The sequence below is a fragment of the Protopterus annectens genome, chromosome 2.part1 (assembly GCF_019279795.1).
Source record: "Protopterus annectens isolate FY-2018-M chromosome 2.part1, PAN1.0, whole genome shotgun sequence".
Taxonomy (NCBI): domain Eukaryota; kingdom Metazoa; phylum Chordata; order Ceratodontiformes; family Protopteridae; genus Protopterus; species Protopterus annectens.
In genome coordinates, this window is record NC_056729.1 from 1,224,213,591 (window position 1) to 1,224,238,870 (window position 25,280).

Genomic DNA, 25,280 nt, shown 5'->3' on the forward strand with positions numbered 1-25,280 from the left:
GGGACATCATGGTCTGGGCCTAAGCAAAGGATGCAGTACGAATGAAAATCTTTGAGGTATTTGCTTTCCACAGGTAAGATAATTGTTAACTTTTACTGACATCGGTTGGAGCAAGAAAAAAGATCCCCAACAGGGTAATTATCTTTTTTGATAGACTTCGGTTCTGAAACTCAAAAACGAAAATTTCAAGAGTCGGACGACTGGCACTTGAACCGCTTCTGCTTCAGGCACCGCACGGCAAGAAAGACTGATATAATGGTGTCAGCTGCATGTTTTATACCCATGACGACCTGACGTCATGGAAGAGACAGCATCCTACGCAGGAATCCAAGACTCTGGTATTCAGGCCGGCTGAGGGCTACCTGCAGGCAGATAACCCAAATGTGATGACTGCAACAGTGAAACACGAAGAACATCATGTATTTTTTGAAAAAGAAGAGAAAAAAAAACCACTTACAAGTTCTGTGTTTGTCCACATTCTTAGCCTTTCCAGTTCTCTGTTACGCCTGATACTGATGTTATCCATTTCCTGAAGGACTGCTTCAGCAGTACTAAAGTTTGTGGGGAAAAAAAAAGAACAATCATCATCTTATTTTTGACTATAAGATTACACACACAAAAGCAGTTCACAGCACAACTACAAATGCACAAATCAGAGGACATGTTACAAAACAAACAGACATAAGGATAAAGATTCATGGAAAACCAGAAGAGTGGGAGATGAAAAAAATGAATGTTAAAGTCATGTTTTTACCAAAACAATAGATCCATGTTGTTTGCTTCTGTACTCCTCAATGAATGGGTACTTCAGATCAGATAGGCTCAGACATTGGCCATTCAGACTTTGGATCCAAGGCTCAGACTCCTCCCATTACTCAAAAACCCACTACTTCTACCAAATTACCTCAGACTGAGTTTGTCCACTACCTATAACAAGGATCTCAGGGAAAACATATATAGCTATACAATACAAAGACCACCAATGGAGTAATGGATAAAGTACAGTTGTGTACACTTACCATAAATGTAGATGTTCGAGTGTATTCACTGTTGCAGTCATTACATATGGGTTATCCTGCTGGCAGGTTGCCCTGAGTCGGCCTGAATTCCAAACTCTTAGGTCCTGCATCGGTTGCTGTCGACTCTTCCCTGACGTCAGGTCGTCAGGTGTATAAAAGATGCAGCAGACACCATTTTATTCAGCTTTTCTTGCCCCAGATGTCAGGTGCCCCAAAAGGGTAGGCTAAAATTATGCAAATAAAACATGCATGCACCAAAATAAGCTTTACCTTCATCTATAAGCAAATACACCACCCAGGTTGTATAGATTAGAGAAGTAAAGATAAGTTCCAGCAAAAATAAGGGGGATGGCGGGAGGGTAACCTGGACTGCAACAGTGAATACACTCGAACGTCTACATTTATGGTAAGTGTACACACAATTGTACTATGTTCTTCGTGTTTCACCGTTGCAGTCATTACATTTGGGTTGAGTCCCAAAGCTATGGTTGGGGGGCTGGAGCTAAACAGCATTAGGAGCGGCTATGAGGCCTTGCAGAACTGCAGTGGCAAAGCCTGCCCTGGATTTAGATTAAAGAGGCAGATTGTAATGTTTTGTAAAGGCATGCACTGAACTCCAAGTAGCAGCCTCTAAAATGTCTTTGGTTGGTACTTAGGGTTACCATCTGCCCCCACTTTGCCAGGGACAGTCCCTCTTTCGACAGCCGTGTCCCACAAAAAAATTGAAAACATGGCAAATGTCCTGAGATTTCAGGACAAAAATATTTCCTCTATTCACTTCAATAGTTGCATAAAACAATTATTTTGTATTTGAAACATGTGCATGTTATAAAAAACAGAAGCAGCAACTGAAATGCTATAAGAATAAGCTTTTATTTTGGCAAAAATGTAAAGTTCTTTCTTTTCTACTTGCTGTGGGTATGTTTTGTCCTTCAAAATCTGATGTTTTACAAAAAATGTCCCACTTTGGGCATTGGAAAAGGTGGCAACCCTATTGGTACTCCCCTGAGAAAGGCTGCAGAAGTGGCTGCAGCTCCGGTTGAGTGTGGCCTAATGCCCTTAGGCACTGGTTTGCCATGCTGTGATTAGCAGAATCGAATGCAGTGACCTATCCATTTTGAAATAGACTGCTTGGAGATGGCCTTTCCTTGTGATGCTGTGGCATATTCCACTAGTAATTGTTCTGTCTTTCTGAAAACTTTAGTTTTGTCCAAGTAGAATCTAAGTTGTTTGTGTACGTCCAAAGAACGCATAATTTTCTCCCCCTTGTTCTGTGGATTTGGATAAAAAGTTGGCAAATGAATTGTTTGAGTAAGGGCTACACTGGATACCACCTTAGGCATAAATGTGGGCTTTGTTATCAGAGAGACCCTGTCTGGATAAAAAATGATAAAGGATTCTACAGCCATGAGAGCCTGTAGCTCTGAAACTCGTCTTGCAGAATTTATTGCTAGGAGCAGAGTGGTTTTCCAAGATAAGAACTTTATATCCGCAGTAGTAGCTGGCCCAAAAGGAGGTAAGGTGAGTTTTTCCAAAACATAATTGAGGTCCCATGCAGGTATTGGCGTTCTCCTTGGAGGCCTCAAGTTTTTGGCTCCTCTGAGGTACTGCCTTAATAAAAGGATGAGAAAAAAGAGTGGTGGCTCTGTACTGTAATGAGCCGAAATGGCAGAGGCATGGATTTTAATTGATGAAAAAGACAGGCCTTTGTCCAGCATCTCAGTTAAGTATTGTAAAATCTGAGGAATATTTGGAACAGCTGTATCTGTTCCTTGAGCTTGGTTCCAAGTGCAAAATCTTTTCCATTTCCCAGCATAGGATTTTCTAGTACTAGGCCTTCTGGCTTCTAAAATGACATCCATCACAGCTTTACTGAGAGGTGTGGTTTGTATGGCTACATTATCTGCCATGCTGCCAGGTTTAGGGTCCCGAGTTGGCTGTGCAGAATCTGATTGTTTTGCTGAGCCAGTAGATGAGGTATTTGAGGTAAGGTCCAGGCTGGGCATTGGGACAAGTTCCTTAAGATCGGATACCAGTACTGGTGTGGCCAGTCTGGGGCAATCAGAATCATTTTTGGTTTCTCCTGCCTGACCTTTAGGAGTACCTTGGGGAGGAGAGGCAGTGGAGGAAAGGCATATACCGATAGGTTTGTCCAGTTGAGAGAAGGCATCCACTTTCCAAGCTTGTCTGTGATAAGTCCTTGTGCAGAATCTTTTTAGCTGATTGTTTTGAGGGGAGGCAAATAGATCTATGTCCGGGCGTCCCCATTTCTTTATCATGCTGAAGTGAAGACTTGTGGATCCAGGTATGTGGGGGGATCCATGAGGTTTCGGCTTAGTTCATCTACCAGAGTATTGTCCTTTCCTGGCAGGAATTGTGCCTGCAGATGAACTTGGTAAGTCAATGCTGTGTCCCATAAAGCCATGGCTTGTCACAGGGGGAATAAGAGTGAGGCCGCTGCTGCTTGTTTATGTACCACATGACCGTGGTGTTGTCTGTCTTCATCAGTAGTTGTCCTGGATTGATATGTAGATGCTTTTGGTTTGAGGACCAGGTGCCCTGATGCCTCTTCTTCCTGCCATGTGCCCCCCAGGCATCATCTGAAGCATCGGCGTTAGGCTCTGCCTGGCTGGGAAGCCTTTGTCCACCATCGAAATTCCTGTTGCAGGCAGGGAATTAAGAGTAATCATTGTTTCCAGACTGTGGCAATCTTGTGTCCAGACACTTTTTAGATACCATTAAATTTTCCTCATATGCAGTCTTGCATATGGAATTAGTAAGATGCAGGATGCCATGAAGCCCAAAGCCTGCAGAATTTTTCTTGCAGATAACTGGGCCTTTGTTGCCATTTCCTTGAAATAGGTAGTCAGTTGCCTTTGTCTGGAGTGAGATAAGCCATCTGGGCAGTTGTATTGAAGCTTGCACCCAGGAATATTATCTCTTGACAGGGTACTAGCTTTGATTTCTTTTTGTTGATTGTGTACCCCAGGCTTGTTAAAAGTCTTTTCACAAACGTCAGATGCTGTAGTAGAATGTCCTTGTTCTCTGCTTGTATGAGGCAGTCGTCCAGGTAAGGATATATTTGTATTCCTCTGTCTGCAGTAAGCAATTACTGGTGCCAGGCACTTTGTGAAGACCCTGGGCGCAGTAGATAAGCCAAAGGGCAGTGCAGAGAATCGGTAATGCTTTGAGCCAGCCTTGAATCTGAGGTATCTTCTGCATGATTGCCTGATTGGGACATGCAGGTATGCCTCTTTTAGGTCTAAAGTCACGAGCCAAGCCTTGGTGCCCAGCATGGGCAGAAGCTGTTGTAAAGTCAACATCTTGAATTTTGGTATATCCAGGAAAGTGTTTAGAATAGGTAGGTCCAGTATTGGTCTCCATGCTTTGTCCTTTCTGGGTACCAAGAACAGTCTTGAGTAAAATGCTTGTCCCTGCTCTTGCTGTGGCACTTGTTGAATGGCCCTCATGTCCATGAGAGCCGCAACTTATTTTTGAGCCTCTGCCCATTGATTTTTTGGCAGGTCTGGCCAACCGTTTGCCCTTGGCAGGGTATGGAAATGAAACTTGTAGCCTTGTAACACTATGTCTAGAACCCATTTGTCCTGGGTTATAATGTGCCAATTTTGAGAAAAAAAGTGCTAGTTTTCCCCCCTAAGGGTGCTGCTAGAAGATAAGTGCTTGGTGCAGGCAGGGGAAGTCATTGGGACTGTTTCCTGTATGATTGTGCTTTGTCTTCTCCACCTTTGGAGGTAGAAGCACTCCACCGCTTAGGCCTGCAAGGATCCTTGCGGCTGTGATCTGCCTCTAGGGCGTCTGGATCTGCCCCTTTGAGGTCTGTCTGAGACTGGAAAGGACCAATTCTTTGTAGGCCAGTGTGTCTCCTAAATCTAGGTGGCTGTACCTGTAAAAAATCCTTGACCATTTGCATAGATTTAGCTTTGTCCTCCATTTTCTTCAACACCTCTTCTGCCTTAACACCAAACAAGGTATCATGTTGTAAAGGAGCATCTAATAATTTTGCTTTAACATGGTCAGGCAGAGGTTGTTCCTTTAACCAAGCATGTCTCCTAATGACAGAACCCATAACAGCGGCCCTGCAGGAGGCCTCCAGAGAATCAAACCCACATTGCAAAGTATGCTTTCCAACTTATTCAGCTGCATGCAATAAATCCTGCATTTCTTTGTTTTCTGCACAATCAGAATTTGCCATAATTTTCTGTTTAAGCAGCGTCATGATATATTGCTGATATTTGAGCATATGAAACTGGCAATTTAAGGCCCTTATACCCAAAGTAGCAGATGTGTAAATCTTTTTTCCCCATCTATCCAGTGCCCTAGAATCCCTGTCAGAGGGGGTAGGGTTTATTGCAGTAGAAGCCTTGACCCCTTTTGGACCCTGAGAAATAGTTTCTGGGTCTGCAGCAGGGTTTTTGAAAAGGAATAGAGTCAGGGACCCTGTAGTAACTGTCCGGCTTAACAGGAGCTGGAGGTAAAGAGTCAGGGGTCAGACTAGACTTCAAGAACACATCATCTACAATGTCCAGCACAGGTGGCATAGCTAGAGGCCTGTGTTGAGGTAGTAAAAGGAAGTCTCTGAGCCTTTTCTTAGATTCTGAAAAATCTTGGCTCTCCCACTGGAAGTGCTCCCTCATAGTATGCAAGGTTTCCCCAAAAGAGTAGTCCTCAGGAGGAGAAGCTGAAGGAATTGATTCTTCAGCATCAGAATCCTCATAGGGGGGAAGAGGATATTCCTGATCAGAAGAGGAATCAGAAGAAATGGAAACCTGATCTGAAGATTCATAGTCTGTCTCCTGCCTAGGCCTCTTATCAGAAGGGGGATGGGAACCCCTGATCAAGGTAATTAAGTCTTCGGCCATTTTGAGCATCTGTTTTTTTGGACATGGAGGCCTGTCCTTGTTGCTGAACTTGTTGCTTTGTCTTTAGAGGTGTTTTAGTCTTTGTAGTCGGTTTTATACATAATTGTTTAGGTCTGAATTCACCCTCAGAAGTCGATGCCTGCTCAGCGGCTCTGGACCCATCTGAGGAAATAACCTCCGAGGATCCAATGCCATGGGTTTCCAGCAGCCTAGCAGACTCCACGTGGGAGTCTGTAGCAGCCTGTGACTCTAAAGCAGCGGGCATCAGGGGCTGCGAAAGCGCCTCACTGAGAACCGGCAACTTGCTTAGGAGAAGCTTCATCGGTTTTGGACCTCGGTTGCCTGTCTTTTTCTTTGCGTTTTTTGTCAACGCCGGTAGTCGGATGGCTATCTGATGACATTGTATAATTAAATCTTCGCCCAAAATAGCTTAATGCAAAATCGTACCGACGCTTAATAGTGCGTTGGTTAAATCTAGCACAAAACCGACAACTAGCAACTTCGTGGTCAGGGCCTAGGCAAGGAATACATTAAGAATGAAAGTCCTTATAAGGTATTCGCTTCCCACAAGAAATACAATTAACTGTTTCCGACATCGGCCTGGAGCAAGAAAAAAAAGTTTCCCCAACGGGGTACTTGGCTTTTAACGAAGACTTCTGATCTGAAACTCGAGCATGAAAATCTCAGGAGTCGGCCGACTGGCACTTGAACTGCTTCTGCTTCAAGCACTGCGCGGCAAGAAAGATGGAATAAAATGGCGTTGGCTGCATATTTTATAGACTTGATGTCAGGGAAGAGGCAACAGCAACAGACGTAGGACCCAAGACTTTGGAATTCAGGCCGACTGAGGGCAACTTGCCAGCAGGATAACCCAAAAGTAATGACTGCAACAGTGAAACACGAAGAACATCAGCACCTGAAGGGGGTACAACCAGATTGTCAATAAGGCAGTCAGATCACAGCAGGAAAAGAAAATATGCCAACTATAAGGGGGATAGAGGGAGGGAAGTTGAGGACAATGGTAGCAAACAGAGATCTATTACTTGAAGTACATAGTTTTCATAGCTGATGTTTTCACTTCTGTCTGTCCTTAACAAATGAGACAGAGGCCCCATCTACCATAAATCTTGGGAGGACTCATGGAAGGAAAATACTGGAAAATGGCTGACCCAAAGGATGCAGTGCACCTAGACTTGAAGTCCAGCTTGTAATGGGATATGAAGGTATGGACATTAGATCAAAAATCCACAGCTCAAATGTCATCGATACTTTGGAGAGAAAAAAAGTTGAAGTAACAAATGATCTACCAGAATGAGTCTTACGACTGCCAGGTAGGCAAACCCTTTTCCTTATAAACCGAAAAAATACATTCAAACAGTACAAGTGTGTGTTTTAATTTGGACACTCCTCTACCCATTTTTGCTAGGAGTATGACACACACAGTTGATCAGTCTTTCTGATGTTCTTACTGTGATAAAAATAGAATCAGAGTTGTTGATTTATGCCCAAAAGATGTAGCATGCAATCTCCCTTACTAGCAAAATGGGGCAAGAAAACAGAAGATCAATAGACTAGCTGGGTAATGATTCAGAAGCCTCTTAAAGAGAAAGAAGGGGGTTGTTCTCAAAGTCACTCTATCCATGTGAAAAAACAGCTAAGAGGCTTTACAGAAAAGGGTGAGGAGTTTTGTTAACTCTCCATGCTAAAACTGCTACCAGAGAAAGCTTTCCAGCAAAGATATTTCAAATCAACTGTGCCTGCAGGTTCAAATGGAGGTCCTGTCAAAGCCTGAAGAATGGTAATATCTGAAGGAGGTACAGGATCCCTGATAGGAGAACAGAGAAGAAAGCTACCCCTCAAGAAAGTATTAGACAGTGTCAAAGCAGTAGCAGGTGACTGATTTTCTACAAAGTAAAAGTTGGAGATTTCAGGTAGCAGAAAGTGCAGTTGTGTACACTTAACATAAATGTAGATGTTCAGTGTATTCACTGTTGCAGTCATCACATTTGGGTTATCCCCGCCAGGGTAGCCCTCAGCTGGCCTGAACACCAGAGGCTTAGTACTTTTGCATCGGTTGCTGTCGCTTGAGGACTGACGTCACGTTGTCAGTAGTATAAAGTAAGGCAGCAGATACCATTACATCAGTTTTTCTTGTCCTAACCTGTCAGGAGCTCCGAAAGTAGGAGGCCAGGTTCTGGTGGAAGAACCTCACCAGTGGAAAATAAATACCAATATGTCCCCTGTAAAGAAAGAAAAAGATAAAGAAAAAAGGGGGATGGAGTGAGGAAAAAGTACAGTTGTGTACATTTACAATAAATGTAGATGTTCGAGTGTATTCACTGTTGCAGTCATTACATTTGGGTAATCTGCTGGCAGGTTGCCCTCAGTCAGCCTGAATTCCAAAGTCTAGCTAGCAGGCACCTGAGAGTGGGTTGTCGGTTTCATGGGTGTGGTTCAAACCCTGGGCCTAAGAAACTCAGTTGTTTTTGAGAGACTGGTATTCATGAAAGAAGAAGTCTGTGTCAAGATTTGGTAGTGCGAAGGACTTCCTCGGAAGCCGGTGCCAGCTCAATGGCTCCAGACCCATCCAAGGTAGAGATGACAGCAGGATCTTTAGTCGAAGAGTTTTGCGGCATACCGGACTACGAAAGGGTCTCGGTAGAGGACTGTGAATCAACAGAAGTGGGCATCAGGGGCTGCAAAAGCGCCACACTGAGTACCGAAGGACTGACTTCTAGCATAACGGAAGCGTCATCGGCAGGTTTGGACCTGTGCGGTCTGTCTCTGTCTTTACCTTTTTTTTGGAAGATCTGCTGTCGGATGGCTTACCGAAGCCATATCCGAATTCAAAGACTATAAACAAAAATATCTGGCTACAAAAAGGGCCCGACAACAGATAGTTCTGGCATTCAACAAAGCACAGAAGTGACAACGGGGGACGTCATGGTCTGGGCATAAACAAGTGACGCAGTAAGAATGAAAGTCTCGGTGTGGTATTGACTTTCCACAGGCGAGACAATTAACTTTTTTCTGACATCGGTTAGTGCAAAAAAAAGGATCCCCAACTGGGTACTTAGCTTCAGAAGACTTCAACTTCAATACGGAGACGAAAACTCAGGTAGCGGCCGAATGTCACTTGTGCGAACTGTTTCTGCTTCGGGCTCCACAGCAAGAAAAACTGGTGTAATGGCGTTGGCTGCCTTACTTTATAAAACTAACAACACAACGTCAGTCCTCAAGCAACAGCAACCAACGCAGAAATACTAAGCCTTTGGTATTCGGGCCGGCCGAGGGCTACCGTGGCAGGGACAACCCAATTGTGATGACTGCAACAGTGAAACACCAAGAACATCTGTAACAGAGCAACTCCATTATGAAAAAGGCTGACCAAAAATCTAAAAAATCTGGAAGTATAGTGGAAAAGGAAAGTACAGTTTTGTACCTACCATAAATGTAGATGTTCGAGTGTTCACACTGCTGCAGTCATCACACTTGGGTTATCCTGCCGTCAAGGCAGTCCCGCAGGTCGGCCTGAGTTCCAAAGTCTTGGTCCGGCGTCGGGTGCTGTCGCTTCTTCCCTGACGTCAGTGCGCCAGGGGTATACAAGATGCATCAGACGCCATTTTCTTCAGTTTTTCTTGCCCCAGATGTCAGGTGCCCCCAATAGGTAGGCAAAATATGTTGTTATATAAAAATATACATATAAAAATAAAATATTACCTTCAGTCACAAGCAAATACACCACAGAGGTTGTATAAGATAGAAAGGTATAGGTAAGTCCAGCTAGTTCAGAGGGGATGGAGGGAGGGTAACCTGGACTGCAGCAGTGTGAACACTCGAACATCTACATTTATGGTAGGTACAAAACTGTACTATGTTCATTGTGTTACACTGCTGCAGTCATCACACTTGGGTTGAATCCCAAAGCTAAGGATGGGTGGTGGAACTAAACAGGGTTTGGAGAGGCTAGCAGGCCCTGCAGAACTGCAGTGGCAAAGCCAGCTCTGGTTTTAGAGTATAGACGTAAGTGATAGTGCTTGGTGAAGGTGTGCACTGAACTCCAAGTTGCAGCCTCCAAAATATCCTTGGTTGGTACTCCTCTGAGGAAGGCTGTTGATGTTGCTGTAGCCCTGGTGGAATGGGGCCTGATGTTACCAGGTACATATTTCCCATGGTGTGTGTAGCAGAAACGGACACAATGTCCTATCCATTTTGAAATGGTCTGTTTTGAGATAGCTTTTCCTTGAGATCATGCAGTATAGGATACAAAGAGCTGGTCAGATTTTCTGAAAGCCTTAGTTTTATCCAAGTAGTAATGTAATTGCCTGTGAATGCCCAAAGAGTGTAGGAGCCTTTCCCCTTTGTTCTGGGGGTTTGGATAAAAGGTGGGCAAATTAATGGTTTGGTTTAGGGCCACACTGGACACCACCTTTGGCATAAAGGAAGTGTTAGTTCGTAAAGAAACTCTGTCTTGATGAAAAATGATGTAAGGCTCCACTGCCATTAGGGTCTGTAGTTCTGAGACTCTTCGTGCTGAAGTTATTGCTAGCAGCACGGCAGTTTTCCATGATAGGAACTGTAGACCAGCTGTGAAAGCTGGTTCAAAGGGCGGAAGTGTAAGCTTCTCCAAAACAAAGTTGAGATCCCAAGTTGGTGTTGGTGCTCTCTGGGGCGGTCTTATGTTCTTAGCCCCTCTGAGGGACTGTCTTTGTAATGGATGTGAAAATATAGGAGGATCCGTGTTGTATTGAGCTGAAATAGCTGAGGCGTGGATCTTAATAGATGAGAAGGAAAGTCCTTTGTGCAACATCTCAGTTAAATATTGAAGAATTTGAGGAATATTTGGGACAAGGGGATTTTGGCCTTTAGCCTGGTTCCAGGCGCAGAATCTTTTCCATTTGTCTGAATAGACTTTCCTGGTGCTGGGATTCCTGGCCTCCAGAATGACGTCCATTCACAGCTTTAGAGAGAAGTGTTGACTGGTTGTTTAGGCAATTTGCCATGCAGCAAGATTTAAAGTCTTGAGCTGGCTGTGTAGAATCTGATTGTTTTGCCGAGTGAGCAGGTGAGGAATTGTAGGTAAAATCCATGGTGGGCCTTGAGCCATGTTCCTTAGTATTGGATACCAGTGTTGGCGTGGCCAGTCTGGAGCAATGAGTATCATTTGTGGCCTCTCTAATCTGGCTTTCAGTAGTACCTTTGCCAGAAGAGGCAATGGAGGAAAGGCATACACTGTCAATGTTTTCCAACTGAATGAGAGGGCGTCCACTTTCCAAGCTAGTGCGTGGTATGTCCTTGTGCAGAATTTCCGTAGTTGGTAGTTTTGGGGGGAAGCAAACAGATCTATGTCTGGACACCCCCATTTTTGAGTTATCATTGCGAATATTTGTGGATCTAGTTTCCACTCATGAGGATCTGTGATGTTTCTGCTTAGATCGTCTGCCAGTGCGTTTTTCTTTCCTGGCAGGAATTGTGCTTGTAGTTGAACTTGGCAGGTCAGTGCTGTGTTCCACAAGGTCATTGCTTGTCTGCACAGGGGGTAGGAGTGTGTGCCCCCTTGCTTGTTTATGTACCACATCATTGTGGTGTTGTCCATCTATTAGTTGCTGTCCTGGATGTAGGAGGTCCTTGAAAGCTGTTAGGGCATTTTGTACAGCTAACATCTCTTTTTGATTGATATGTAGATGCCTTTGGTTTGCAGGCCATTTGCCTTGAATACACTGCCTGCCATGTGTGCTCCCCAGGCATAATCCGATGCATCTGTTCTTATAGTTTTCCTTGCTGTGGGGTAAGGTAAAAGGCTAACCCTTGTTGAGGTGACATGCCTGAGCCCACCATAGAAACTCCTGTTGAAGGCAGGGAATGAGAGGAATTATTGTTTTCAAGCTCTGGCTGTGTTGAGACCATACGCTTTTCAGGTACCATTGTAATTTCCTCATATGCAGTTTTACAAATGGTATTAGTAGTATGCAAGATGCCATGAATCCCAAGGCCTGCAGAATTTTTCTTGCGGGTAGTTGGGTCTTTGTTGCCATCATTTTGAAGTATAGAGTCAGTTGTCCTTGCTTGTCTGCTGTGAGATAAGCCATCTGGGCCGTTGTATTTAAGCTGGCACCCAGGAATATTATGTCTTGTGAGGGCACTAGTTTTGACTTCTTTTCGTTTACTGTCTACCCTAGGCAACTTCGTAGGTTCTTGACAAACGCCAGATGCTTTAACAGAATGTCCTTGCTTTCTGCTTGAATAAGGCAGTCGTCCAGGTATGGATATATTTGAATCCCTCTTTGTCTGCAGTATGCAATTACTGGTGCCAGGCATTTTGTGAAGACCCTGGGCGCAGTAGGTAAGCCAAAGGGCAGTGCAGAGAATTGGTAATGGGTTGAACCTGCAATAAATCGGAGGTATCTTCTGCAATTTTGTCTGATACGGACATGCAGGTATGCCTCCTTAAGGTCCAACGTTACTAGCCAAGCTTTCTTGCCCAGCATGGGAAGAAGTTGCTGTAGTGTTAGCATCTTGTATTTGGGTACTTCCAGGTATGTGTTTAGAATGGAGAGGTCCAGAATGGGTCTCCAGGCTTTGTCCTTTTGGGGAACTAGAAACAGTCTTGAGTAAAATCCTTGTCCTTGCTCCTGTGTAGGAACCTGTTGAAGGGCTCTCATGTCCATGAGAGCTGTAATTTGCTTTTGAGCCTCTGCCCATTGATATGGTGGCAGGTTTGGCATTCCTTTTCTCCTTGGCAAAGTGTGAAAGTGGAATCTGTATCCTTGAGATACAATATTTAGGACCCATTTGTCTTTTGTGATGATATGCCAATTGTCTGCAAAAAGTGCTAGTTTTCCCCCCCAAGGGAGCTGCCAAGAGGGTTTTGCTTGGCAGTCTGAGGGGTAAGTCATTGTGTTTGTCTTCTGGTAGTTTGAGACCTGTCTTCTCCACCTTTATGGGTTGTGGCACTCCATTGTCGAGGCTGGTAAGAGCCTTGTGGCTGGCCTCTGCCCCTTGGGCGTCTGTATCTGCCCCTCTGTGGTCTGGCAGAAGCTGTAAAGGACCAGTTTTCGGTTGGCCAATTTTTGCTGAAACGAGGGGGTTGAACCTGTAAAAAATCCTTGACCGTCTGCATAGATTTTGCCTTATCCTCCATTTTCTTCAAAACAACTTCTGCTTTTACACCAAATAAAACATAGAGTTTGTTCCTTTAACCAAGCATGCCTACGTATGACAGACCCTGTTCACTGCTGCTCTACAAGAAGCTTCCAATGAATCAAATCCATATTGCAAAGTATGTTCTCCCACTTATTCAGCTGAATGCAACAAATCTTGCATTTCCTTGTAATCTGGCTGGTCTGTATGTGCGAGCATTTTTTGTTTTAATTGAGACATCAGACATTGTTGATATTTCAGCATGTGGAACTGACAATTTAAGGCCCTCATAGTTAAAGTAGCTGAGGTATATACTTTCTTTCCCCATCTGTCTAGTGCTCTAGAATCCCTTTCAGGGGGCACAGGATTTTTAGCAATAGAGGCCTTAACCCCTTTGGGACCCTGGGAAATAGTTTCTGGGTCAGCAACAGGGCTTTTATACAGGAATTTGTGTGAGTCAGGGACTCTGTAGTATCTATCTGGTTTGGCTGGTGCAGGGGCTAGTGAGTCCGGGTTAAGGCTAGACTCTGAATAATCATCATCTACAATGTCTAACACAGGTGGAATAGCAAGTGGTCTGTGCTGGGGTAGTAAAAGGAACTCTCGGAGCCTTTTCTTAGAATCAGAGTAATCCTGGCCTTCCCATTGGAAATGTTCCCTCATAGTATGCAAGGTTTCACCAAAAGAGTAGTCTTCTGGGGGAGATGCAGAAGGGATAGACTCTTCAGCATCAGAATCTTCATAAGGAGGAAAGGAATATTCTTGTTCCTCAGAAGAATCTGAGGAAATTGAAACCTGGTCAGAGGAAGCGTAGTCCTCCTCCTGCCTTGGCCTTTTATCAGGAGGGGGATGGGAACCCCTGATTAGGGTAATTAAGTCTTCAGCTATCTTAAGCATTTGTTTCTTAGGCATGGGGTCTTATAGAGGAGACTGCTGTACAGTCTTCTTTGTTTTTAAAGGAGTTTTCAGTTTTGCATAGGATTTAATAGTGAGTGTAGTCGGTCTGAAGACACCTTCTGCAACTGAAGGCGTTTCAACTGCACCGGAATCTCCTTTAGGTATGGAGTCGGAAGGGCCTAAAGATAAAGGTTGTGGAGGCCTAGCAATCTCTGCTTGTGAATCTAATGTCGCCTGGGGTTCTAAATCAGCGGTAGTCAGGGGCTGCGTAGGCGCCTCACTGAAAACCGGAGAACCGGCGACTGGCCTTGCAGAGGCCTCGGAGTCCGGTTTGGATTTCGGCTGCCTCTCCTTATCTTTGTGTTTTTTATGCATTCCGGTCAGTTGCACCGATGGCATGGTATAATTAAATTTCCTACCAAAATAATGTCGGGCGAAACCAAACCGATGTTTAATAGTTAGTTTATTAAACCTAGCACAAAACCGACAACCTGTGACGTCGTGGTCAGGGCCTAGGCAAGGAATACAATAAGAATGAAAGTCCTTATGAGGTATTTGCTTCCCACAAGAAATGCAATTGTTAACTTTTTCTGACATCGGACTGGGGCAAGAAAAGGTTCCCCAACAGGGTACTTAGCTTTATGAAGACTTTAGTCTGAAATTCGATTTGAAAATCTTAGGAGTTGGCCGACCGGCACTTGCGAAATGCTTCTGCTTCGGGCACCGCGCGGCAAGACTGAAGAAAATGGCGTCGGATGCATCTTATATACCCCTGGCGCACTGACGTCAGGGAAGAAGCGAAAGGAACCGACGCCGGACCAAGACTTTGGAACTCGGGCTGACAGCAGGACCGCCTGACGGCAGGATAACCCAAGTGTGATGACTGCAGCAGTGTAACACGATGAACATCCTACATTTCTTACTGGAAACCCAAACTTGAAAATATCTTTTGTTTACTCTTGTAAACTTTTCTGGTCAAGGTTTTTATTTTATTTTATTTTTTTCTGAGGAAGTCAAAATGTGTAATTGCTGAAGATGAATGCCTGGACTGTCTGACCATCATCAGAACTGGAAAAACCATGTTGTCAACTTGATGGCTTCAATGTCTGGGTGTGGCATCATGGAAGGGTGAGAGATGATCTGGAACAGGGTCCAGCATCCATGGAGGGCAAGTCAAATGAGATCAGAAGGGAAAGCACACCTGTCAAGACCAAAAGGAAGCTAGGAGGAAAGTTCAGGTTGGCATCTCATTGGCCACTGTACCACAAGGGTCCACTGTACCATTATCATAAAATCTGGCCAGAGGGACTTAGGTAATGGTGGCTGCCACTGACCAAAGACAAAGAATAGTCCTTGCTGGTGTTTTTGACAAGAGATTACAGTCGCTGCCTATTGCTGAAGGGTGAGAATCATGGATTCCGGTAATCCAGCTCTCTAACTTGGTATCCAGATGGTCTCCAGTGAAGTACATTATTTGGACTGACTAAAGCTTCGACTTGGCCAGACTGACAGTTATTCCAAACTGTGGGCAAAGGTGGAGCAAGGAGCCCCTAGTTTGAATAAGGAGATTCTTGACAAAGGCAGTTATGAAGAAGTCATCCAGAAATGGGAACATTCTAAACCTCTTCAGTCTGGGATGAGCTGCAAACACTGCCATGTACTTGAACACCCAGGGAGCTGTGGTAAGACCATGAGGCAGGACTCTGAACTGGAGGTGACTGCCAACCAAAACCAGAGAAACCACCTGGAGCATCAGTCCATTTCTATATGATGGAATGTTTCCTGAAAGTCTGCTTTGCACATCTCATAGTCTCTTCATCAACAATGGCAGGATGGACTGTACTGTTACCATCCATAATTTTCTCTGCTTTACATACTGGCTCAAGTGACTGAAGTCCAGAAAGGGTCTCCGGTCTCAGTTTTTCTGTGGTACCAAAAAGAACCCCAAGAAGAACCTTGTTGGTCTGGTGGGACCTCATGAATGACATTTGTCTAGCAGTTTTTTTTTTTGTTTGTTTGTTTTTTATTATTTGCTGTGCTGCTGCCTTTTCATATGTTTGTACTAAGCTAACCACAAAAAGGGCCTGTATAAGCCTAGCCATGCATCCCAAATCTCTGACAAGTTCTGGTACCCTTGATAGGTGTAAGCAGGGGAGGGGCTTGGGAAATAAAACATTTATAAGCCGGGGCCTGGGAGATGAAACATTTATGGGCTACCTGTGTCCATTACAGAGAGGTGCCAAGCCAGAGATGAATTACCTGTTTCCCATCCAATTGTTCAGTTTACACCTGAATTGGGTTAGGGAGGAACTCTGCTTCACATGGATGAAGAGCTTGCTCTAAGGAGGAGTAGCGTCCGGGATACATGCCCCTCTCCAAACCAGGTCCTGTTTATATCACAAGCAAGATTAAGTCTTGTAACACTCATTTCTTTTGCTGTTTGCTTTATGGATATGCTGTTTATTTTGTGGAGATCCAGGAGGTGCATCAGGGTGGGGGTCTAAGAATGCCTTCTATGGCAGGCACAGATCTTCCCCCAACAGCTTGGAACAGTACATGGACAGGGCTTTGAAGCGGTCTGCACAGACGTTCCTCACGCCATGCATTCTTTTAGTGAGGAACCTCCGTAAACATGCCAATTGCTGGATGTGCCTAGTCAGGTACATACAAAAAAGGGCATTGTGCTCAATGCTAGGTCTGATGAATGCTTAATGCAATGGAACAATGACCAGCTTGGACCTAGCTGACATATCTTTGTTTACAAGTTGCACAACACAGAATAATTTCCTCACTACTGTACACTCATGATGGTCAAAGACTAGACTACTATCAATGTGTGCGTTCCCAAATCCCTGACTACCAGGTCGACTCTTAAGGGTGTCTTGTCAACATGACAGTTAAATCCAAAAACCATCCACGAAAATTAGGATGGAAAAAAATCAGCTTTCAGGATGTATAAATCACATTTATTAATCCAAACGTTCTGGTACCTCGGCAGTTCGCCTTCAATGGAACAATTTCAATTACATCACATCCATCATATATAGCATCATCTTCCAATTAATCAATTAACTATCAAGTATTTTCTTAAAGCTCAAACACACAAATATCAATAAATGCTTCAAATTTTTAACTAATACATTAAACAACTTTAATGCAACTAAAACTCACAAATAAACCATGCTGAAAACACATTATTTATAATTTCAATATTATGCTCTATACTACCAATATAATAATTTATCATTTATTCATTAAATATACAATATTAAATATATATAAAGCACAATAGTTACTAGCAACATTATAAATATATATATTATAAATATAATATAATACAATATTATATTACTATGGCCTACGATATTGTTGAATAAATATACAAACTGATGATTTTTAACTATCACACTATACATCCTAGAGGGATGAATTTGGATGCTGGAATAGGCTGATAGTTTATCATTAATTGTTTTTCTTTGTATATTTATTCAACAATATCGTAGGCCATAATATAATATTGTATTATATTATATTTATAATATATATATTTATAATGTTGCTAGTAACTATTGTTGAGCTTTATATATATTTAATATTGTATATTTAATGAATAAATGATAAATTAATATATTGGTAGTATAGAGCATAATACTGAAATTATAAATAATGTGTTTTCAGCATGGTTTATTTGTGAGTTTTAGTTGCATTAAAGTTGTTTAATGTATTAGTTAAAAATTTGAAGCATTTATTGATATTTGTGTGTTTGAGCTTTAAGAAAATACTTGATAGTTAATTGATTAATTGGAAGATGATGCTATATATGATGGATGTGATGTAATTGAAATTGTTCCATTGAAGGCGAACTGCCGAGGTACCAGAACGTTTGGATTAATAAATGTGATTTATACATCCTGAAAGCTGATTTTTTCCTTCCTAATTTTCGTGGATGATTTTTGGATTTGAAGAGTGGTGTGCTGGTGTTTTTTTCAACATGATAGTTACCAGGGGTGGATGACTTCCTGAAAGATACCATGATGTATTTCCTGGCATTTAGTTCAAGTCCCTGCCTCTGACATAAATCATTTGTCTGTGCCAGCCCTTCCTGGAGAACATTAGTGTTGGTGGGGGCTATGACTTCTAATTTGCTATAGACCACAAATTTGGTAAGCAAGAGGCCCTGGATACTGGCCTTGACTTCAGAGAAGTAAATGCCAAAAAGGAGTGGTCCCAGGACCGACCTCTGAGGGGCTCCACTTGTGATTGGCCTTTTGATAAGTGGATGACATACTGGACAGTTTTCTTGAACAGGGGGGATGGAAAAGAAAATGCATCATTCAGCGCTAATTATGATCCCCTGCACCCATACATTCTTGGGTGATGGACAACAATGTCATGGACTACAGAGACAAGCACCCTCAACTGCCTCCAGAGTGCGGCAGTCAGGCAACTGTTCAGGAATGCAGAAAGAGCCTGAGAATGGACCTCAAGAGCCTTGATTATGCAGTCCACTTCTGCCCCAGTCCACTATGACTGTTCTGCCATTTGACAAAGAGGGTCTACTGCCAGAAGCCCGGAGGTAAAACCATGGGACCTACAGAATCAGAGCTTCTTCCCACCCTTCTGGCTTCTAAAGGAAGTCCAATGGGGGGGTAGAAAACTGAATTCCAACAGCAGACAAGTTCTTGCCCTGTAGCAGACCGTTGGTGAGAGGCTCTAAGTTTAGGTGCAAGATAAGTTGGAGCCATCATAGGGAGCACTAAGACAGGATGTCTTGAAGTGTACTGCCAAGTCACAATGATGCATCCAGGCATGCCAATGAACAGCTATTCTGATGCCTGCTGCACTCAATGTGCCATCGACCACATTTGAGTTATGGTGTAAAGACACGTTTGAAAAGGACTGTAGGATGGCCAACAGTGAGGTGGCAGTTTTCTTATCTTCTGGAGACAAGGACTAAGAGAGGAATATTGATTTTTCCTTTGTCAAATCCCTCTGAAAACATGTGACATGTCCCAGATAGTTCAGCATCTTGAAAGCAAAGGTTGCGGACAAAAACTCACATAACAAATCTGTCCAAAGTCTATTAGGGGAATGGACAGAGGAGCAATCAACGGGTTCCATCTTGGTGGCAGCCACCACCATGGAATCTACAATGGGACCCTTGCTCCGAAAAGGTCAGTCTTTAATGAACTCTAAAATTATCTCTTTCAAGGGGAATTAATTCAACCATGTCCAGTTATTTCCATGCCCCCTTTGCAACCAGGTCAACCAATTCATCAGCTGAGGGGACCACAAGAGGAAAACGGGCCATCCCCAAAAGCCTAAATGAATACGGATTCCTCCTGGGAAGGGGTGTCAGTTGGCCTCCCTCTTTTTTGTCTGAGAGGTTCAAGAATCTAACTAAAAGAGACAGATTCAAAGAAGGATCTGGGATCCCTTCCCTTTCACTGAAATCTGAACCTTCTGTAAGGGGCTCCTGTGGGGAATCTATATGCCTCTTTTTACATGAAGGCCCCCAGTAGCCTTCTCCACTGGGAGGGTCTGGAGAAGACTGCGATGCAAGCTGGGAAGTCCACACGAACCATCTTGAGCCTCAGTAGGACTGGTTGTCTTGATGGAACATGAGGAAAGTACAGTTGTGTACACTTACCATAAATGTAGATGTTAGAGTGTATTCACTGTTGCAGTCATTACATTTGGGTTATCCTGCTGGCAGGTTGCCCTCAGTCGGCCTGAATTCCAAAGTCTTGGGTCCTGCGTCGATTGCGGTCACCTCTTCCCTAACGTCAGGTCGTCAGGGGTATAAAAGGTGCAGCCGTCATTTTCTTCAGTTTTTCTTGCCCCAGATGTCAGGTGCCCCCAAAAGGGTAGGCTAAAAATATGTAAAGGCATACATGCATCAAAATAAACGTTACCTTCATCTACAAGCAAATACAACACATAGGTTGTATAGATTAGAGAAGTAAAGATAAGTTCCAGCAAAAAGAAGGGGGATGGCAGGTTGGTAACCTGGACTGCAACAGTAAATACACTTGAAAATCTAAATTTATGGTAAGTGTACACAACTGTACTATGTTCTTCGTGTTTCACTGTTGCAGTCATTACATTTGGGTAGAGACCCAAAGCTATAGTTGGGTGGCTGGACCTAAACAGCATTAGGAGCGGCTATGAAGCCCTGCAAAACTGCAGTGGCAAAGCCTGCCCTGGATTTAGAGTAAAGAGGCAGAATGTAATGTTTTGTAAAGGTATGTACTAAGCTCCAAGTAGCAGCCTCTAAAATGTCTTTGGTTGGTACTCCCCTGAGAAAGGCTACAGAAGTGGCTGCAGCTCTGGTTGAATGTGGCCTAATGCTCTTAGGCACTGGTTTGCCATGCTGTGAGTAGCAGAAATGAATGCAGTGACCTAGCCACTTTGAAATAGTCTGCTTGGAGATAGCCTTTCCTTATGATCCTGCGGCATATGCCACTAGCAATTGTTCTGTCATTCTGAAAACTTTAGTTTTGTCCTAGTAGAATCTTAGATGTCAGTGTACGTCCAAAGAAGGCAGGATTTTCTCCCCTTTGTTCTGCGGATTTGGATAAAAGGTTGGCAAATGAATAGTTTGGTTAAGGGCTACACTGGATACCACCTTAGGCATAAATATAGGGTTTGTCTTCAGAGAGACCCTGTCTGGATAAAAAATGATAAAGGGTTCCACAGCCATGAGAGCCTGTAGCTCTGACACTCATCTTGCAAAAGTTATTGCTAGGAGCCGAGCTGTTTTCCAAGATAAAAACTTTATATCCGGAGTAGCAGCTGGATCAAAAGGAGGTAAGATGAGTTTTTCCAAGACAAAATTGAGGTCCCATGCAAGTATTGGTGTTCCCCTTGGAGGCCTTGTATTTTTGGCTCCTCTGAGGTACTGCCTTAATAAAGGATGAGAAAAGAGTGGTGGCTCTGTATTGTAATGAGCCGAAATGGCAGAGGCATGGATTTTAATTGATGAAAAAGATAGGCCTTTGTCCAGCATCTCAGTAAAATATTGTAAAATCTGAGGAATATTTGGTACAGCTGTATCAGTTCCTTGAGCTTGGTTCCAAGCACAAAATCTCTTCCATTTTCTAGCATCGGATTTTCTAGTACTAGGCCTTCTGGCTTCTAAAGTGACATCCATCACAGCTTTACTGAGAGGTGTGGTTTGTAAGGCTACATTATCCGCCATGCTGCCAGGTTTAGGGTCCTGAGTTGGCTGTGCAGAATCTGATTGTTTTGTTGGGACAGTAGATGAGGTATTTGATGTAAAGTCCAGGCTGGGCATTGAGACAAGTTCCTTAGAATCTGATACCAGTACTGGCGTGGCCAGTCTGGGGCAATCAGAACCATTTTTGGTTTCTCCTGTCTGACCTTTAAAAGTACCTTGGGGAGGAGAGGCAGTGGAGGAAAGGCATACACTGACAGGTTTTTCCAGTTGAAAGATAAGGCGTTCACTTTCCATGCTTGTCTGTGATAAGTCCTTGTGCAGAAACTTTTTAGTTGATTGTTGTGAGGGGAGGCAAATAGATCTATGTCTGGGCGTCCCCATTTCTTTGTTATGCTGAAGACTTGTGGATCCAGATGCCACTCGTGGGGATCCATGAGGTTTCTGCTTAGTTCATCTGCCAGAGTATTTTCCTTTCCTGTCAGGAATTGTGCCTGCAGATGAACTTGGTTAGTCAATGCTGTGTCCCATAAAGACATGGCTAGTCTGCAAATGGGGTAAGAATGATTGTTCCCCTGCTTATGTACCACATGACCGTGGTGTTGTCTGTCTATCAGTAGTTGTCCCGGATGAAGTAGGTCCTTGAAGGCTGTCAGGGCATTTTGAACAGCTAGCATCTCTTTTTGATTGATATGTAGATGCCATTGGTTTGTGGACGAGGTGCCCTGAATGCCTCTTCCTGCCATGCGGGCCCCCCCAGACATAATCTGATGCATCTGTCATAAGGCTCTGCCTGGCTGGGGGTAGTGAGAATGGCTGTCCCTTGTTTTGGTGACAAGCCTTTGCCCACCATCAAAACTCCTGTTGCAGGGAATGACAGCAATAAGAAGTTATGTGCCTACCATAACATTCCATGTTGGTTTGTCTTCATCTCACCTTCTTTCTTGCTGGATGGGTTCGGAGCCGATCCTCGGCTCCGACCCGGCCTTTTTCTAAAGCGCGAGAGCTATTTACCGGCTCGAGGCCTCCCCTTATCCCACAATGCTAAACGTCAGATATCCAGATCTCGTTTGGAAAGCTAACACCATGGAAAAAAACACACTAGTTCCCACCAAAGGTTTACCTACAGTGCTACAAATAGAGGAGGACATAACCTACAAACAAGGTCAACCGTAGGAAGAAGGCCTCAAAACGGATTCTTCTCGGTCCTAACCAGGCTAGGGGGATGGAGGGTGGGACGCAAGAAAGAAGGCAAGATGAAGACAACCAACATGGAACGTTATGGTAGGCACATAACTTCTTAATGTTAAGTTGTCTATCTCGCCTTCATTCTTGCTGGATGGGACAGCGTCCCTAGCACCTTAGCCCTGGGTGGCTCATCGAAACAGACTCTTGAGCACAGTGGAACCAAAAACAGCTAGACTCCTGGAGGCCATATACAACTTGTAATGTGAAATGAAGGTATGAGGAGTGGCCCATGTTGCTGCAGCACAAATAGATTCCATTGTAAGTCTAGCCTGAAAAGCTACTGATGTAGCCAATGTTCTGGTGGAATGAGATTTTGGTTTTGAAGCAATTTCTTTATGTCTCATTTGGTAGATAGTACAGTTTTAAACACCCCTTACCACCCAGGGAGGGGAGGAGTGTAATCCTGACTGCAGATGCTACAAGGTAATAGAGGCCAGCTACCTGGACAAGGTTACCTTAGAAACTGGCAAGCCCTGCTTCCCCTCAGCATAGGACAGGAAGAGTTGATATGATTTTCTTGACTGTTTGGTCCTATCCAAATAAAAACGTAACTGCCTGTGAACATCCAAATAGTGTAACTTTTGTTCAGCTCTGTTTGAATAATTAGGAAAAAAGACAGGAAGATCAATAGCCTGATTGAGATTTGTCTTGGAGGGTATTTTGGGCAAAAAGGAAGGATTAGTCCCGAGTGAAACTCTATCTTTGTGAAAAATAAGATATGGAGGACGAACACAAAGGGCTTGAAGTTCCAATACTCTTCTGGTCGAGGTGATGGCTACTAAGAAGAGTGTCTTCCAGGAGAGTAACTTTAAGGAACAAGAAGCTGCAGGTTCAAAAGGAGGGAGAATCAATGAAGTTAATATCAAGTTCAAATCCCACTGAGGGGGGATCTTTAACCAGGGGGCTAAGTAAGATAGTTCCTTTAAGAAAGGCCTTACAAAGTTTGTGGGACATGATACTGGACTCTGATAGGCTAAAGTGAAAATTTGCGATAGCAGCCAATTGGACCCTAATGGTGGCAGCTGAGGAACCTGCTCGAAAAAGTTGCGCCAAAAAATCTACAGCATTATGGACAGGGGCTGTAAAGGGGTCTATCTTTCTAGCCTCTGCCCAGAAGGAAAAACGTTTCCACTTACTAGCATAAGACTTTCTAGTAGAAGGTTTGTGCAAAGAAAGTATGATTTTACGCACTGAGAAATATGTGGAAGCCTGGCTAAGGTTGGAAATGGAGCAACCAAGCTGTGAGGTTGAGAGAGTGAAGGGACTTGGTGCAGCCCGCCCGACTGATGGATCAAGAGGTCTGGCACTGGGTCCAGATTCCAGGGCTGCTCCAGCAGGTGACGATGCAGGAATGGGAACCAAATTTGTCAAGGCCAGTAAGGAGCAATGAGGATCATCCTGGATCCCAAAGCAGTCGCTTTCTGAATCAGTTTTGGAATTAAGGGAAAAGGAGGGAATGCATAGAGCAGACCCCGGGGCCAATCGTGAACTAGAGCGTCTCTGGGAGGAATGGCCTGGGAGGGGGAAGAGAGTGAAGAAGTCACTGCACTTGCTGTTGAGAGGGGTTGTAAAAAAGGTTGCAGCAAGGTTGACCGCATCTATGGAAAATTTTGTCCGGTACTAACTGACTGAGAGACCACTCGTGAGACATAAGGATTGCTATACTTAGCCTGTCCGCTATGACGTTGGACTTCCTGGGGATGTGCGATGCTATCAGAAACCATTGAGAGGAGATCACCCACTGTCAAAGTCTGAGTGCTTCTCGACATAAGGGATAGGATCTGGTTCCGCCCTGCTTGTTGATGTACCACACTACCGACATATTGGCCGTGTGAACTGCAATAGTCCTGGTAGGTAGAGAGTCCGGAAGAGCTTGCAACACAAAGTACCGCTCTCATCTCCAAGACGTTTATGTGCAGATGGTACTCTAGGGGTTGCCAAGTGCCCTGGACAGTCCTGCCCTGAAAATGCCCCCCCCCCCCACCCGATCAGGAAGGAATCCGTTGTCACCATGGCAACCGGAGGAGGAAGTACAAACGGTCTGCCCTGAAAAACTTGAGGGGAGACCATCCACCAAGTAAGATGGTCTTTGCATGATTGAGTAATTATTATGTTGTGAGACATCGGAAGCTGTTGAAAGGACCATTGGGTAAAGGGCATCCACTGAAGAATTCGCATGTGAAAACGAGCCAGGGGAAGTAATGTGATAGCTGCTGCCATGAGACCCAAGGTTTTCAATACAAATCTGGCCTGAATTCTCTTGCATTGTAGCAACGTTTGAACATGTCGGCGAATGTCTAATACTCTTTCTAATGGGAGTTTTGCCGACAGTTCTTTTGTGTTTAATATGGTGCCTATAAAGGTTATAGACTGACAAGGCGACAATGCAGACATTTCGAAGTTTATAGAGATACCTAGCTCTGAGCAAGTTTGGATGGTATAAATCTCTGGCTCGGATTAGTTGATGCCTGGTGGAAGCAGTTAGGAGCCAGTCATCTAGATATGGAAACACCTGGAATCCTCTCCATCTCAGGTGAGCGGTAACCACTGCCATGCATTTGGTGAACACCCTGGGGGCTGTGGTGAGACCAAAGGGCAGGGCTCTGAATTGATAGTGACTGGTTCCCAGCTGGAAGCGGAGAAACCTCCTGGAGCGTCTGTTTATTTTGATATGGTAATACGCATCCTGATGGTCTATGAAGCACATCCAAATGTCCGGACCCAAAAAAGTACAGTTTTGTACCTACCATAAATGTAGATGTTCGAAGATCCACATTGCTGCAGTCCTTACATATGGGGTAGTCCGCTGTCCTCGGTCGGCCCGAATACCAAAGTATTAGGCTGACGTCGGTCAAGGCACTTAAAACTGACATCAGGACGTCAGGGTACAAAAGCGCATGACCGACGTCATTTCCTCAG

General features: G+C 44.1%; 1 protein-coding gene across 1 annotated transcript in view; it reads right to left on the reverse strand.

Moving 5' to 3' along the window:
• Window positions 1-25,280, reverse strand: part of ATAD2B (ATPase family AAA domain containing 2B) — a 4,508,062-nt gene that overhangs the window by 3,821,038 nt on the left and 661,744 nt on the right. The window contains exon 5 of the mRNA XM_044063554.1: window positions 458-551. Within this exon, the coding sequence (XP_043919489.1) occupies window positions 458-551 (94 nt within the window). The remainder of the gene's footprint in view (window positions 1-457; window positions 552-25,280) is intronic.